The 14,701-nt window shown below is 41.5% G+C and overlaps 1 protein-coding gene across 2 annotated transcripts in view; it reads right to left on the bottom strand.

Moving 5' to 3' along the window:
• Positions 1–9,793: 9,793 nt before the first annotated feature.
• Positions 9,794–14,701, bottom strand: part of syne2a (spectrin repeat containing, nuclear envelope 2a) — a 57,457-nt gene continuing 52,549 nt past the window's right edge. For both annotated transcript variants that reach the window (XM_030345848.1, XM_030345849.1), the window contains 4 exons: positions 14,042–14,170; positions 13,329–13,523; positions 11,556–11,683; positions 9,794–11,119 (listed from right to left, as the gene is read on the bottom strand). In XM_030345848.1, the coding sequence (XP_030201708.1) occupies positions 10,891–11,119; positions 11,556–11,683; positions 13,329–13,523; positions 14,042–14,170 (681 nt within the window). In that variant the 3' untranslated portion in view covers positions 9,794–10,890. The remainder of the gene's footprint in view (positions 11,120–11,555; positions 11,684–13,328; positions 13,524–14,041; positions 14,171–14,701) is intronic.

The following is a 14,701-nucleotide window of genomic DNA, read 5'->3' as shown; positions in this document are numbered from 1 at the left end:
TACCCCTTATGTTTTTTTTCATGACGACCAATAAAAAACAACAGTGTTACCCCTTATGTTTTTTTTCATGACGACCAATAAAAAACAACAGTGTTCCCCCTTATGGTTCTTTCATGATGACAGATAAAAAACGACAGAGTTACCCCCTATATTTTATTTGACAAAGACAACAGTGTTGCCCCTTATGTTTTTTTTTTCATGACGACCAATACAAAAAACAACAGTGTTACCCCTTATGTTTTTTTTCATGACGACCAATAAAAAACAACAGTGTCACCCCCTAAGTTTTATTCGATACATTTCGACAGTGTTACCCTTTATGTTTTTTTTCATGACGACCAATACAAAAACACAGTGTCACCCCTTATGTTTTTTTCATGACGACCAATAAAAACGAACAGTGTTACCCCTCATGTTTCATTTCATAAAAACGACAGTGTAACCCCTTATGTTTTTTTTCATGACGACCAATAAAAAACAACAGTGTCACCCCCTAAGTTTTATTTGATACATTTCGACAGTGTTACCCCTTATGTTTTTTTCATGAGGACCAATAAAAAACAACAGTGTTACCCCTTATGTTTTTTTCATGACGACCAATAAAAAAACACAGTGTCACCCCTTATGTTTTTTTCATGACGACCAATAAAAAACAACAGTTGCACCCTTATGTTTTTTTTCATGACGACCAATAAAAAACAACAGTGTTATCCCTCATGTTTCATTTCATAAAAACGACAGTGTTACCCCTTATGTTTTTTTTCATGACGACCAATAAAAAACAACAGTGTTACCCCTTATGTTTTTTTTCATGACGACCAATAAAAAACAACAGTGTTTCCCCTTATGGTTCTTTCATGATGACAGATAAAAAACGACAGAGTTACCCCCTATATTTTATTTGACAAAGACAACAGTGTTGTCCCTTATGTTTTTTTTCATGACGACCAATACAAAAAACAACAGTGTTACCCCTTATGTTTTTTTTCATGACGACCAATAAAAAACAACAGTGTCACCCCCTAAGTTTTATTCGATACATTTCGACAGTGTTACCCTTTATGTTTTTTTTCATGACGACCAATACAAAAACACAGTGTCACCCCTTATGTTTTTTTCATGACGACCAATAAAAACCAACAGTGTTACCCCTCATGTTTCATTTCATAAAAACGACAGTGTAACCCCTTATGTTTTTTTTCATGACGACCAATAAAAAACAACAGTGTCACCCCCTAAGTTTTATTTGATACATTTCGACAGTGTTACCCCTTATGTTTTTTTCATGACGACCAATAAAAAACAACAGTGTTACCCCTTATGTTTTTTTTCATGACGACCAATAAAAAAACACAGTGTCACCCCTTATGTTTTTTTCATGACGACCAATAAAAAACAACAGTTGCACCCTTATGTTTTTTTTCATGACGACCAATAAAAAACAACAGTGTTACCTCTAATGTTCTATTTGACTGACAATTCTTATTTTCTTCAAAAATGTTTTTTTTTATGACGACCAATAAAAAACAACAGTGTTACCCCTTATGTTTTTTTCGTGGCGACAGATAAAAAAACGACAGTGTTACCCCTTATGTTTTTTTTGACAGACATTATTTTTTTTTTCTTTCAAATATGTCTTTTTTCATGACGACCAATAAAAAACAACAGTGTTCCCCCTTATGGTTCTTTCATGATGACAGATAAAAAACGACAGAGTTACCCCCTATATTTTATTTGACAAAGACAACAGTGTTGTCCCTTATGTTTTTTTTCATGACGACCAATACAAAAAACAACAGTGTTACCCCTTATGTTTTTTTTCATGACGACCAATAAAAAACAACAGTGTCACCCCCTAAGTTTTATTCGATACATTTCGACAGTGTTACCCTTTATGTTTTTTTTCATGACGACCAATACAAAAACACAGTGTCACCCCTTATGTTTTTTTCATGACGACCAATAAAAACCAACAGTGTTACCCCTCATGTTTCATTTCATAAAAACGACAGTGTAACCCCTTATGTTTTTTTTCATGACGACCAATAAAAAACAACAGTGTCACCCCCTAAGTTTTATTTGATACATTTCGACAGTGTTACCCCTTATGTTTTTTTCATGACGACCAATAAAAAACAACAGTGTTACCCCTTATGTTTTTTTTCATGACGACCAATAAAAAAACACAGTGTCACCCCTTATGTTTTTTTCATGACGACCAATAAAAAACAACAGTTGCACCCTTATGTTTTTTTTCATGACGACCAATAAAAAACAACAGTGTTACCTCTAATGTTCTATTTGACTGACAATTCTTATTTTCTTCAAAAATGTTTTTTTTTATGACGACCAATAAAAAACAACAGTGTTACCCCTTATGTTTTTTTCGTGGCGACAGATAAAAAAACGACAGTGTTACCCCTTATGTTTTTTTTGACAGACATTATTTTTTTTTTCTTTCAAATATGTCTTTTTTCATGACGACCAATAAAAAACAACAGTGTTCCCCCTTATGGTTCTTTCATGATGACAGATAAAAAACGACAGAGTTACCCCCTATATTTTATTTGACAAAGACAACAGTGTTGTCCCTTATGTTTTTTTTCATGACGACCAATACAAAAAACAACAGTGTTACCCCTTATGTTTTTTTTCATGACGACCAATAAAAAACAACAGTGTCACCCCCTAAGTTTTATTCGATACATTTCGACAGTGTTACCCTTTATGTTTTTTTTCATGACGACCAATACAAAAACACAGTGTCACCCCTTATGTTTTTTTCATGATGACCAATAAAAACCAACAGTGTTACCCCTCATGTTTCATTTCATAAAAACGACAGTGTTGTCCCTTATGTTTTTTTTCATGACGACCAATACAAAAAACAACAGTGTTACCCCTTATGTTTTTTTTCATGACGACCAATAAAAAACAACAGTGTCACCCCCTAAGTTTTATTTGATACATTTCGACAGTGTTACCCCTTATGTTTTTTTCATGACGACCAATAAAAAACAACAGTGTTACCCCTTATGTTTTTTTTCATGACGACCAATAAAAAAACACAGTGTCACCCCTTATGTTTTTTTCATGACGACCAATAAAAAACAACAGTTGCACCCTTATGTTTTTTTTCATGACGACCAATAAAAAACAACAGTGTTACCTCTAATGTTCTATTTGACTGACAATTCTTATTTTCTTCAAAAATGTTTTTTTTTATGACGACCAATAAAAAACAACAGTGTTACCCCTTATGTTTTTTTCGTGGCGACAGATAAAAAAACGACAGTGTTACCCCTTATGTTTTTTTTGACAGACATTATTTTTTTTTTCTTTCAAATATGTCTTTTTTCATGATGACCAATAACAAACAACAGTGTTCCCCCTTATGGATCTTTCATGATGACAGATAAAAAACGACAGAGTTACCCCCTATATTTTATTTGACAAAGACAACAGTGTTGCCCCTTATGTTTTTTTTCATGACGACCAATAAAAAACAACAGTGTTACCCCTTATGTTTTTTTTCATGACGACCAATAAAAAACAACAGTGTTTCCCCTTATGTTTTATTCGATACATTTTGACAGTGTTGCCCTTTAAATTTCATTTGATAAAAACGACAGTGTTACCCCTTATATTTTATTTGACAAAGACAAATATTTAGTTTTTTCAAATATTTTTTTTTTCATGAAGACCAAGGACTAAAAGGGTCTTGCTACATTTTTGTATATTGAACACCGTCCCAATAATATCATTCTTATTAGCCGCGCGTGCGGGGACTCGAACCTGAGTCTACAGAGCGTTAACCAACAGCCCTGACCGCTGCACCACCAAGACGCTCCCCAGAGAATGTTTGGAGGTAATACTTGAATTTACTATTCACATGATAGAGAAATAAGATTAATCCATTAAGGTACCTCTTCAACCCTGGATCTGAGCAGGGAACCTGAACCATAGTGTCTGAAAGCTCATCATGAAGGACAGCTTCGTATTAGCCGTGCGTGTGTGCGGGGACTCGAACCTGCACCTGCAGAGTGTTAACCCACAGCCCTTACCGCCACACCACCAAGACACAGAACAGGATGTTTTGGAGGTTATACTTGACTTTACAATTCACACAGTCTAGAAATAAGAAGTATCCAAGGTACTTACTCCATCAGGGGACTTAAACCCTGGGTCTAAGCGGTGAACAGAATCTAGGTTCAGCAAGAAAGGATGAGCAAATTCTTAATCCCTGTGAGCTGGGACTCAAACCTGCGTCTGAGTTTTGATGATTTGACGATTTTGTTGATGGCGGTTAGACTTGACTTTACAACTCACATGATGTAGAAAAAAACATTAGAGAGCATTAGTTGGACTTCAACCCCGGTCTCAGGAGTGTCGGCCAACTGCTCTCTCCACATCCCCATGGAGGTTGGCATTTTGTGGTCGGAGGCTATATCAATCAGTTCAATAGAAATATCATTACAAACTTTATAGACTTATTAGACTTACTAGACTTACCCTTTAGTTAATTAACATACATTAAACAGGAATTGAACGCTGGTCTCCAGAGTGCTATCCAACAGTGCTCTCCACTGCACCACTGTTCAAATCCTGCTGATGTTTGTTTCAAGTAAGATAGAGCAAGGATACTATAACTCTGCAAATCAATAGATGCGGCTGTCGAAAGCAAATGCTAACCCGGGGAATTCCCCTTCTTGACGCACAATGATGAATTTGGGATTAAACAAATCGTCTCAATCTGGGTAAAACAGGCACATTTTCATATACCTCTGCGTATCCCTTTAAATTCCTTTGAAGGTCTAGGAAGGCCTATATTTTATCTCCAGCCATTTCATATCAAGTGTCACATGTGTAGCGCTGTGAATGAAATACCGCAGACAATCTAGATCATATATATAAAACAATGACAGAAATCCTATTTGAACTGGTCTTTCATTATAAACATCACATCGCCCAGAAACGGTAGCAAAATCAAAGTGGAAAAACATCTTTGATATCACAGGGAAATCAATGTTTCTACTTCAATGCATATCTTGTTCATAGATTTGTGGTTTGAGGGATTATCCTAGGTGTCATCCAACTCATTGGCTTCCATCCAACTTTATCGGATTCGCAATTGACTCCGACTGATCTCTTTGGTTTTACAGTAGGCAACAGAAATCTAAAATAAGATTGATCTCATTCGTAACAAATGTACTGTTTCATGTCCTGTTTCATCTGCTGTTGAAGTCTTCCATCATTGGTTAGACCCGTGGTTAAATTCATCAGACTTATCAGTTTCACCGGTTCGTCAGGGCCCATGAGATTGGTCTCGTTAATGTTGTGTCCTTTCCTCTGTTTCTACGGTTGTTGAATTAGGCGGAACGGCTTTACATCTGAATAGTAATATGAGAAAAGAAGGTCAGGTTATTCAAAGGACTACAATGACGAGCATCAAAACAGACTACAGAGGCAAAAGTACAAGAAAGCAAGACATCTGTGATCACAACTGACTCAAAAACACACCCTCTCAGCGCTATAACAACGCTTGTGAATGTTGTCCCCAATTACATTTTTCCATCACAGTATGCTTGGTACCTTGCCATGGAGGCACCGTTTGAATTCACTGTTGTAAGTAGGCATTACATTAAATGAAAAAAGAGCTGACTATTGAAAAGATATGATTAAATTAAGAATTTGATTTTTGACATATGTAAGGTTACAACATGGAAAAATTCATACTTGTATACATATTTTATCATTGTCGATTCTTGGAATATCCCCTTACTTTAGAAAGACATGCCTGTCCTCAGAAAATGGTGGTGCACAGTACTGCTTGAGAAGTTCCACCTGTATACCACGAAGCTCGCTGAACATACCCAGGCTTTCTTGGGAAAACCTGGCTCGACAGAGCCGCAACTCGCAATCAGAGTTAAATGGTACCACGAAGCTCACTTTAGATTCAATTAGTTGAACCAGGTTTTCCGCTTTAGGTTCAGTGCGCGTTCACGTGAAAGGGGCGTTTTTTGCGTCATTTTTCTCACCTTTACGATAGATCAAGCAGTCTATATGCGTATAAGTGAAAAGATTCTGCATATTGTCTGTAAAATAACTATGCCAAATGCAGAATTGTTCGCCATTAATCCAAATAGAATGATGATGATTTAAAAATGCATAAGCAACGTCCATCCTGCCTTATTCTATCATTTTGGGAATTCACTTTAAATACACCCTATTTAAGAAATATATCGCATGTTTTCGACCGCTGAGAGTTAGCGTTTGTAGCGTAGTGGATTAGTATAAGACCCGAACGCCAGCGACCGGGGTTCAAATTCGCCGGTCTATCATCATGCATTTTACCCCCATAGATGTGGTGCCAGCACGGCCTTGAAAATATGGGTTCAAGTTCGAAATAAGCACAAAAATATAATTCCATATGCTTTAGCGAATAAGTATTCCATATGCATGAGAATTAGGACTTTTTAAGCTTCACATAAATTCGCGTCACTTGGGAGTCGAACCCTCCGAGCAGAAATTCAAGACTGACGCGCTACCTCCACTCTAGCACACTGTCGAGGAGACACAATGCGCAACAGTAATCATTGTCTACATAAGGTCCAAAAGGACGATCAAATAACGAACACCCTCTGATGAGAATCTCTATCTCTCCTGAAGAACCCCAATTTCGTTGTTTGTACAATGACAATAAAGTCTGAAATCTGAATATCGTCAGACAATGCCAAGGGATCGGTTCTGTCCCGTAAAACCCTCTGTCTCCGGAGAGACGCCTGTATGAGAAGTACGCCGGGTCCACGGGAACACCCACAAATGGTGACGCCATTGTCAGAGTAGGGGCTAGGAAGCTGCGCACGCCGATTTAAGTAGCCGATCTCCGGCTAGACTAAGCCGAAAAACTGCTCCCGACCAGGTTTGGTTGCGAGCATAAGTCACCATGGTGATACAGCGACGCTAAAAGAGATCGACTTTCGTGGTACAACCAGGGCCGACGGACTGCGGGGACTGCGGGGACAGTTGTGGGGGGGCCCAAGGCAGAGGGGGGGCCCATGAAAAAAAATAAAAAAATAATAATAATAATTATCTACCGGCCACGTCTTCCACCTCCAACAATCGCTCTCCCCCCCCTCCCGTCAACAATCGCTCCACCCGCCCCCCCCCGTCAAAAATCGCAGGGGGGTCCATCAATACCTATAGTATAGGGGCCCAGGAATTGGTGCAACGGCCCTGGGTACAACTAACCCAGGCTTGGAGCTCAACATACCTCGCTAACCCTCTAAGCGAGCTTCGTGGTACAGGGCACTGGATGGGTATGTTTTTGTTTATTTCAAATATGAATATATTCACCAGAGTTCCTGTTTCAGGGGACATGAACCAGGAACTCTGGTGACCACAACTAAGAGCAATCGACCATCAAGGCATTGAGGCTAAATTGGTACATTGTTAAAGGTCCCATGACATGAAAATCTCACTTTATGAGGTTTTCTAACATAAATATGAGTTCCCCTAGCCTGCCTATGGTCCCCCAGTGGCTAAAACTTGCGTTTGGTGTAAAACGAGCACTAGCTGTTCTGCTCGCCTTTGAAAAAACGGAGGCTCAAGCACGCTGATTTGCAATGTCTTTATTTAAGACGTCATAAAGCATCTAAGCTCCTCCCCTTACTCTGCCTGGCCCGCCCAGAGACGTTGGCCCGCCAATGAGACACGACCGTGCGAGCGCCACATGTGTGTGTGTGAATACACACACTGTGACGCAAGTGTTTCTTGTCGGTTCGTTGACGTCTCTTGTATTTCCACAACGAGACTGTGGTGGGGGTTATCTGAGCCATGGTTGAGAAGGAATTGGGGGGAAAGGAACTTTGGCTTTGACTTGCTGAAGTACATGAACTGCGACATGCCAAGAGGCACCATCGCCCGGCAGCGGGCAGGCGGCAGCAGGCGGCAGCAGGCAGCACGCGGTTCTGTCTACTACAGGTTGATGTGAAAGTGGAAGAACCAGAGACGTCGCAGAACCCGACAAAGTCGTTTGTGATTCATAATATCGTCTGGAGGCGCACACAGCTTTTGGCCGTGATAATATGTATAATATGATATAGATATCTATGCATTATATGATATTATTTAGATATAGAGCTCCAGGACAGTAACGCAAGTGTTGTACAGTTTTGGTGTTATGGCGCATAACACTCATTCAATATGCATAGCCTACATATAAATCCTAGAGGTCCTGGATACGATTTGTATGCACTTCATTTGGCGAAGATTATCTCAACTGTTATAGGACCCCAGTGAACAACGTGGGATGTGTGAAAAAATCTCTATCCGGGGCGAAGGTCCTAAAATTGACCACAATAGGTGACACTTGTATCACACAAGGGAATGGGACTTTTTTTTCCTCTATAGATATCTTCATACATTTCTACCAGATTAATCTTCATACTAACAGAAATACTTTTTGTATTACACTTTGTCTAAAAAATAAAATATGCAAATTAGGCAATATCTCATTAAATATGCGTACATATAAACTCTTGAAGCTATAGATTTTCTGAGGTTACCACAATGTTTACCCGCTACTAGCTACTGGGTAGCTAGTAGCCTACCCGTGATACACAACTAAGTTGCACGATCAAGTCGTTTTTCAAAGAGAAAAGCTGCAATTTAAACATGTTCAAGCATCCAGAATTATAACCACTTTAATAACGTTTGTAAGAAACCAAACCGTTTGTAAATCCTTCAAGATTTCAGCGAGATAAGAGTATTAGCGTTTGTGCAGATCACTGGTTTACGTCCGCTACAACAGATTCCGCCAGAAAGCTTTACTGTGGTAAGATGGCGGCCTATGGTGACGTTCTAGACGCCGCCATCTAGTTAATATATATATCGTTTATATCGAGCCGGTTCCGTGTTTGGGGGTCTGTGCCGTAAAGCAATTTGGTACTTCGCGAGACCCGAGAGTCCCGCGAGAGTGCGCGGCGCATAAATATATATATTAACCAATATATATATCTATGGGGCGGCGGGTCGCCGGCAGAAACATATTCCCTTTCTCCGCCAAGATGCGCAAGGGGGAGTCGAAACAACGAACAATCGAACAAAAATGTGTAATAGAACCATCGCAATGACTCTTAGCCTGTTATATTAAGGTAAATCAAGCCAAAACAGTTGCATAGTTCCCCTTTCACTCGTGTCTGGTCTCTTTTCTGGTCCAACTTATTTTTATTTTTCTTTTGTTTCAGTCGATCGACCCATGATGAATGCAACAATTGCCTCGCAGATGGCTGTTTATATCTAGCCGGTGCCATGTTTGGGTGTGTGTCTGTGCCGTAAAGCAATTTCGAAACTACAATCTGACTACATTTTAGAGGCGCGATTGGATACTTCCGCTGTGTCACATCCGGATTGTGTCGGTCCGAACAGAGCAAGTTGCATATTCGCTTTTTCCTTGGAGAAGCGACAAGGGGCAATGACACACCCAACAAACGACCCAGAAATGGTTGCAGATCCATCAGAATAACTCTCAACCGGCATTATTAATGTCATTTTGGCTAAAAAAGTTCATAGTGGGCCTTTAAGCACTGCCTCTGACGGTCATTCAGAATTCATAGAACCGTAGTTACATATGTAACTCTCACTTTGTGTCCTTCAATCTAAGTACCATTTTGATTTGAAATGGTAAGCTTTAGAAACAGCTTTGATTGATTATAAACAGAAATTATATCTTTCAAAAAATGTCATTACTGCAAAAGTAATCAAATATCTCAAAAGATTTTGTATGTTATTATTTTAATAAGTTACAAAAAGCAGCCTATTTTAAGAGTATTTGGTATTCGGTATATTAAAAGCTCACATACTTTTGCCTCTGAAAGTGACATTGGGTGAAGTCTATCTCCATGGAAACGTAAACACACTACGCACTAACTGAACCATCAAATATAATGAAACACTACACATTCATATTAAAACATTTCCTACTTTTAGTTAACTTGATGAACTAGCTGAACTTGCCTGCCACATGATCAATAGAAAATGCTATTTGAAATTGGGTTTGGAGAACATTAATGCGAATATATTTTTATTGAATGTTACACTAAGGGAATAATGGACACATATATGTCGGGAATCAATTGATAGGCAAGGTTTACTGACAACTATGACACCCATCAATGTAGACATTACATTTCACTCGAAATAATCCAAAAATCTAGCCTGCTCAGACCAAGTCAAATATCACTATGTATTGTGCTATATGCATTTTTTGTGTTTGCTGTTAAAGACCTGAAGCAACACACACATTGTGTAAGAGAAACAGTGTTTATCGGCAGAATAAATTCATACAATTTTTAAATTAAATATATAAAACCCGTTCTAACATTCTTAAAGTGAGACATGGTAGAAACAAAAAATACAATTCCTTGAAAATGACCTCTCCGAACGCTCTTCCTCGGAAGTAAGTCCTGAACATTGAGAAAGTGGGATTCTAGCAGAATACATACAGCAGAGACTCCTGCATTTGGGACTGAATGTTCCTGCAAATGTGTGTGTGTGTGTGTGTGTGTGTGTGTGTGTGTGTGTGTGTGTGTGTGTGTGTGTGTGTGTGTGTGTGTGTGTGTGTGTGTGTGTGTGTGTGTGTGTGTGTGTGTGTGTGTGTGTGTGTGTGTGTGTGGCCACTACTACCATCTCAAACGGTAATAGTGTCAAAGGGCGTCATCATTCCCAAGGTCAGGGGTTAGGATCTCACTGCAGGACCCACCCATCCCGGCTCGTCCTCCGATCTAAACTCATGGTTCCCCAAAGAGGAAATCGGTGAAGAAAAACGTCCACCAAATGTCCATGTCTTTATAGATCTCATGTTTCCATGGGGGGGAGGGGGGGGGGTCATCATGTGGGCGGGGGTCCGTTGGTGTAGCGCAGCATGGGGTAGAAGGAGCGGGCGAGGCTGTTGGTGAGGGAGCAGCCGGGGTCGCTGGCAGGCCGGGGCACCAGGCAGCACAGCCCCAGCAGCAGCAGGAGGAGGAGGAGGTGCAGGGGGAGGGCCACGCGCAGCACCCGGCAGAGGAAGGAGCGACGGGGAGGAGGTGGGGAAGGGGGGGCTCCGCCCGTCCTCTGCCTGGGACGCACCCGCCAGAAAGAGAGTGAGCGAAACATTTTAAAATAGATATTTTTACCGTTTTTTTCTATCCTTTCTTTTTGGATTGCAACACAATCACACTAATACTATACTATCATTTGATGACACACATCATGGATTATACTTAATCGATACATAATGAGGGATTGGGGTGAAATACAATAGCAAACATTTGCGATGTCCCATCTAGTTCGGGTGACTCATCTCCATATGTCGTGAAATAATATAATTCGTTCTCATATATGCAAGACTAAACTCAACAGTGCAGTCACTAAAGCTGTGCTGATGCGTTTTTCTGCCGTGTTTTTGCTCCATCACTGCCTCTTAGTCAGTCATAATAATAATAATTTTACCTCTGGGTAGAATGCCATTTCATTCCATCCCCTGCTTACCAGGGGTTCTATTAAAATCCTACCTTTTAGAGGAGTGCTTCCTTGAGTGTTCCCGCTCCTGTGGAGAAGCAACAAATGCACTCTGGCCCCTTCCTCCTCCTCCTCCTCCTCCTCCTCCTTCAGCTGAAGAGGACAACGCAGACTCACAGTCCTGTGAGAAACAACTCATCAGCAACTTCAACTTCGCCATCACTATCGTCATCATCAACCTACCTACATGTCAACAAGTAAACAGAGGAGTAAGGAGGAGCAGAGGAGTTGGGAGGAGTGAGGAGGAGCAGGGAGGAGTTGGGAGGAGTGAGGAGAAGCAGAGAGGACTAAGGAGGAGCAGAGAGGAGTAGAGAGGAGCAGGGAGGAGTAAGGAGGAGCAGAGAGGAGTAGAGAGGAGCAGGGAGGAGTAAGGAGGAGCAGAGAGGAGTAGAGAGGAGCAGGGAGGAGTAAGGAGGAGCAGAGAGGAGTAGAGAGGAGCAGGGAGGAGTAAGGAGGAGCAGAGAGGAGTAAGGAGGAGCAGTGAGGAGTAAGGAGGAGCAGAGAGGAGTAGAGAGGAGCAGGGAGGAGTAAGGAGGAGCAGAGAGGAGTAAGGAGGAGCAGAGAGGAGTAAGGAGGAGCAGAGAGGAGTAAGGAGGAGCAGAGAGGAGTAAGGAGGAGCAGAGAGGAGTAAGGAGGAGCAGAGAGGAGTAAGGAGGAGCAGAGAGGAGTAACGAGGAGTAGAGAGGAGCAGGGAGGAGTAAGGAGGAGCAGTGAGGAGTAAGGAGGAGCAGGGAGGAGTAAGGAGGAGCAGTGAGGAGCAGGGAGGAGTAAGGAGGAGCAGTGAGGAGTAAGGAGGAGCAGGGAGGAGTAAGGAGGTTTGGGGGCCTGCTGTCTCAGTGAGTTGCTGTGATCATGACTGGACACCCGCCCGCTTGACAGCCATCAGTTTACTCAACGGCCAGCAGTGTTGGGGGTAACGCGTTACAAAGTAACACATCCTTTTTTGGGTAACGAAGTAAAGTAACGCATTACATTTAAAATACCGGTAACTACACTACTTTACTAGACTATAATAAAACGCTTTCCTGCATTAACCAAGCCGTGTTTGCCTGCGTGTAAAGTTCTGATCTGTTGTGGTGCATGCATGCGTGCTGCCCGTGTGTCTGCAGCACCTGCTTGCCTCGGCACGTTGCAATAGCGATCGATTTGAGTGACGTAGCTGCTTGTGCGAAGAAGTGTTCAAGTGTTGGAGCACAGAAGCAGTTGACACAGAAAGACCGGCTGGTTGCAGGGTTCATTGTAGAAGACATGGTTCCCTTGTCGACTATTGAATCGCCCAGATTTAGAAAAATACTAGATAAACTACCCGCCACTCGCAAGCCAACATCCGACAGGAAAGCATTTTCCCATTACTTGAACAAGTGTTATACCGACATGGAATCGAAGTTCAAAATTATTTTCGAGTCCTCCCTGGATCATGTGTACACCACCACGGACATTTGGTCTGCCAACAACAAAAGTTACATGACGATGAATGGATAGACAGCAATACTTTAAAACTTGAGAAGGCTGCTCTTGTCTGTGAGAGGGTGAGAGGAAGATACACAAGTCTGCAAGCCTGCTAGATAATCAAGGGAGCTTTTTGTTGCTTTTTAGTGGCCTATTGGGGGGGACCAATAGCACTTTGAGACTGTAACTCTGATTATGGGCTATACAAATACAATGGGCTTCATTGTCTTAAAAGGTAAAACATACGTCACAAAAGCATCTGCAGCAAAGTGCAGGGCTCTTTAAAAGGGAGCTTGCATGTGACCAGAAGCCCTCACCATACGCTGGTCCAGGCGGCTCAGGTCGCGCTCCACGTGCCTCAGGAGCGACCGGAGCTTGCTGGCCGTGACGTGCAGCTTCTCCTGGGCCTCCGTTCCCTCGGCGGTGGGGCCGTGACGGGGCTGCAGCTGAGACCACAGCACCTGCAGGGAGCGCTGCTCCGACTGCCGGCTCCTCAGATCAGCCTGGAGAACCTGGGGAGGAGACACACGGCCGTGGGTGGGTGGATGGAGACCCCCCCCCCGCTGCTGATGCTGCTGCTGCTGGGGGGCGCCTTGATGAAAGCAGATATGTCCCACTGCGAGCATGGTGTTCACACTTCAGATGATGGAGTTTGGTAATGAGTGGGGACATTACACAAGACTATCGCAACCCAAACCCACATTAAAGGAAGTCTTTTTTTTGTATTTATTGAAATTGGTGGAAGGTGAGCTCACCTTAGGAAAGTAATTGTCACACCTGTGGTTTTGTCATACATCTGCCTTCTCTTTCTCATGTACTGAAACTATTAACCTTTAAGAGTTCTTACTGCTATGTATTGAAATGTTTATTTAACAAGGACGATGCAGTGTGAATACATTGCACCAGAGATAGCTGTGACCTCTGTGATTCTCTAAGAGATTATTAAGTGACATCCATCAGGTGTGTTGTTTTGGTGAGCTTCGGGCTTAGATAATAAGACAGCCTCACATCAGGGCTACCATTGGCTTACGCTGAGCGTGCAGCGATGCTGCCGAAGGCTGCGGAGCGGGGCGTGTGATTGGCTGATGTCCACAGCGTGGCATTTGCTCTCTGCCTGGGCCAACCACAGCAGCAAGGAGTGGAGGGCTCCGTTGAACTCCTGTTGAGGGGTCAAAGGTTACCGTCTCCAAAGTATTAGGAACAAGTTGTCATTGCGGGAAAGACTTTTGATTTAACTTAAAGAAACAGACACCAACATAAACACTCAAAACATTTAAAAGCAAACATAAACATAAAAATGTCATAACATAAAAAAGCATTAAACAAAATGTATACAGTGATATTAAAGAGATACAACAGAAAAAAATATAAGATCAGTTCTTCTGAATTTCAGCTGTCATTGAAATTTTATTTTAGAAAAAGAATTATCACACTGCAGTGCGAGATTTGTTATGTTTAAATATATATACAACAATCACTTAAATCATAACCCAGTCTCAAATAAATAACGAATTAAGATGCAAGCTTTTGCCATTACAATAGCTATAGTATAGCTAGTTATGGTGCTGTCCCTCTAGTCATCCTCTCAGTCAGCTAACACGATCCAACCAAACGCACAAAAAACGATATTCAGTCCAATGGTGCTGTATGACCTCTGTATGTCATGCTTTAAATCCTACAGCAGGGAGCA

This window comes from Gadus morhua, chromosome 21 (genome assembly GCF_902167405.1).
Source record: "Gadus morhua chromosome 21, gadMor3.0, whole genome shotgun sequence".
Classification (NCBI taxonomy): Eukaryota; Metazoa; Chordata; class Actinopteri; order Gadiformes; family Gadidae; genus Gadus; species Gadus morhua.
This window is presented reverse-complemented; position numbering and strand designations above follow the sequence as displayed.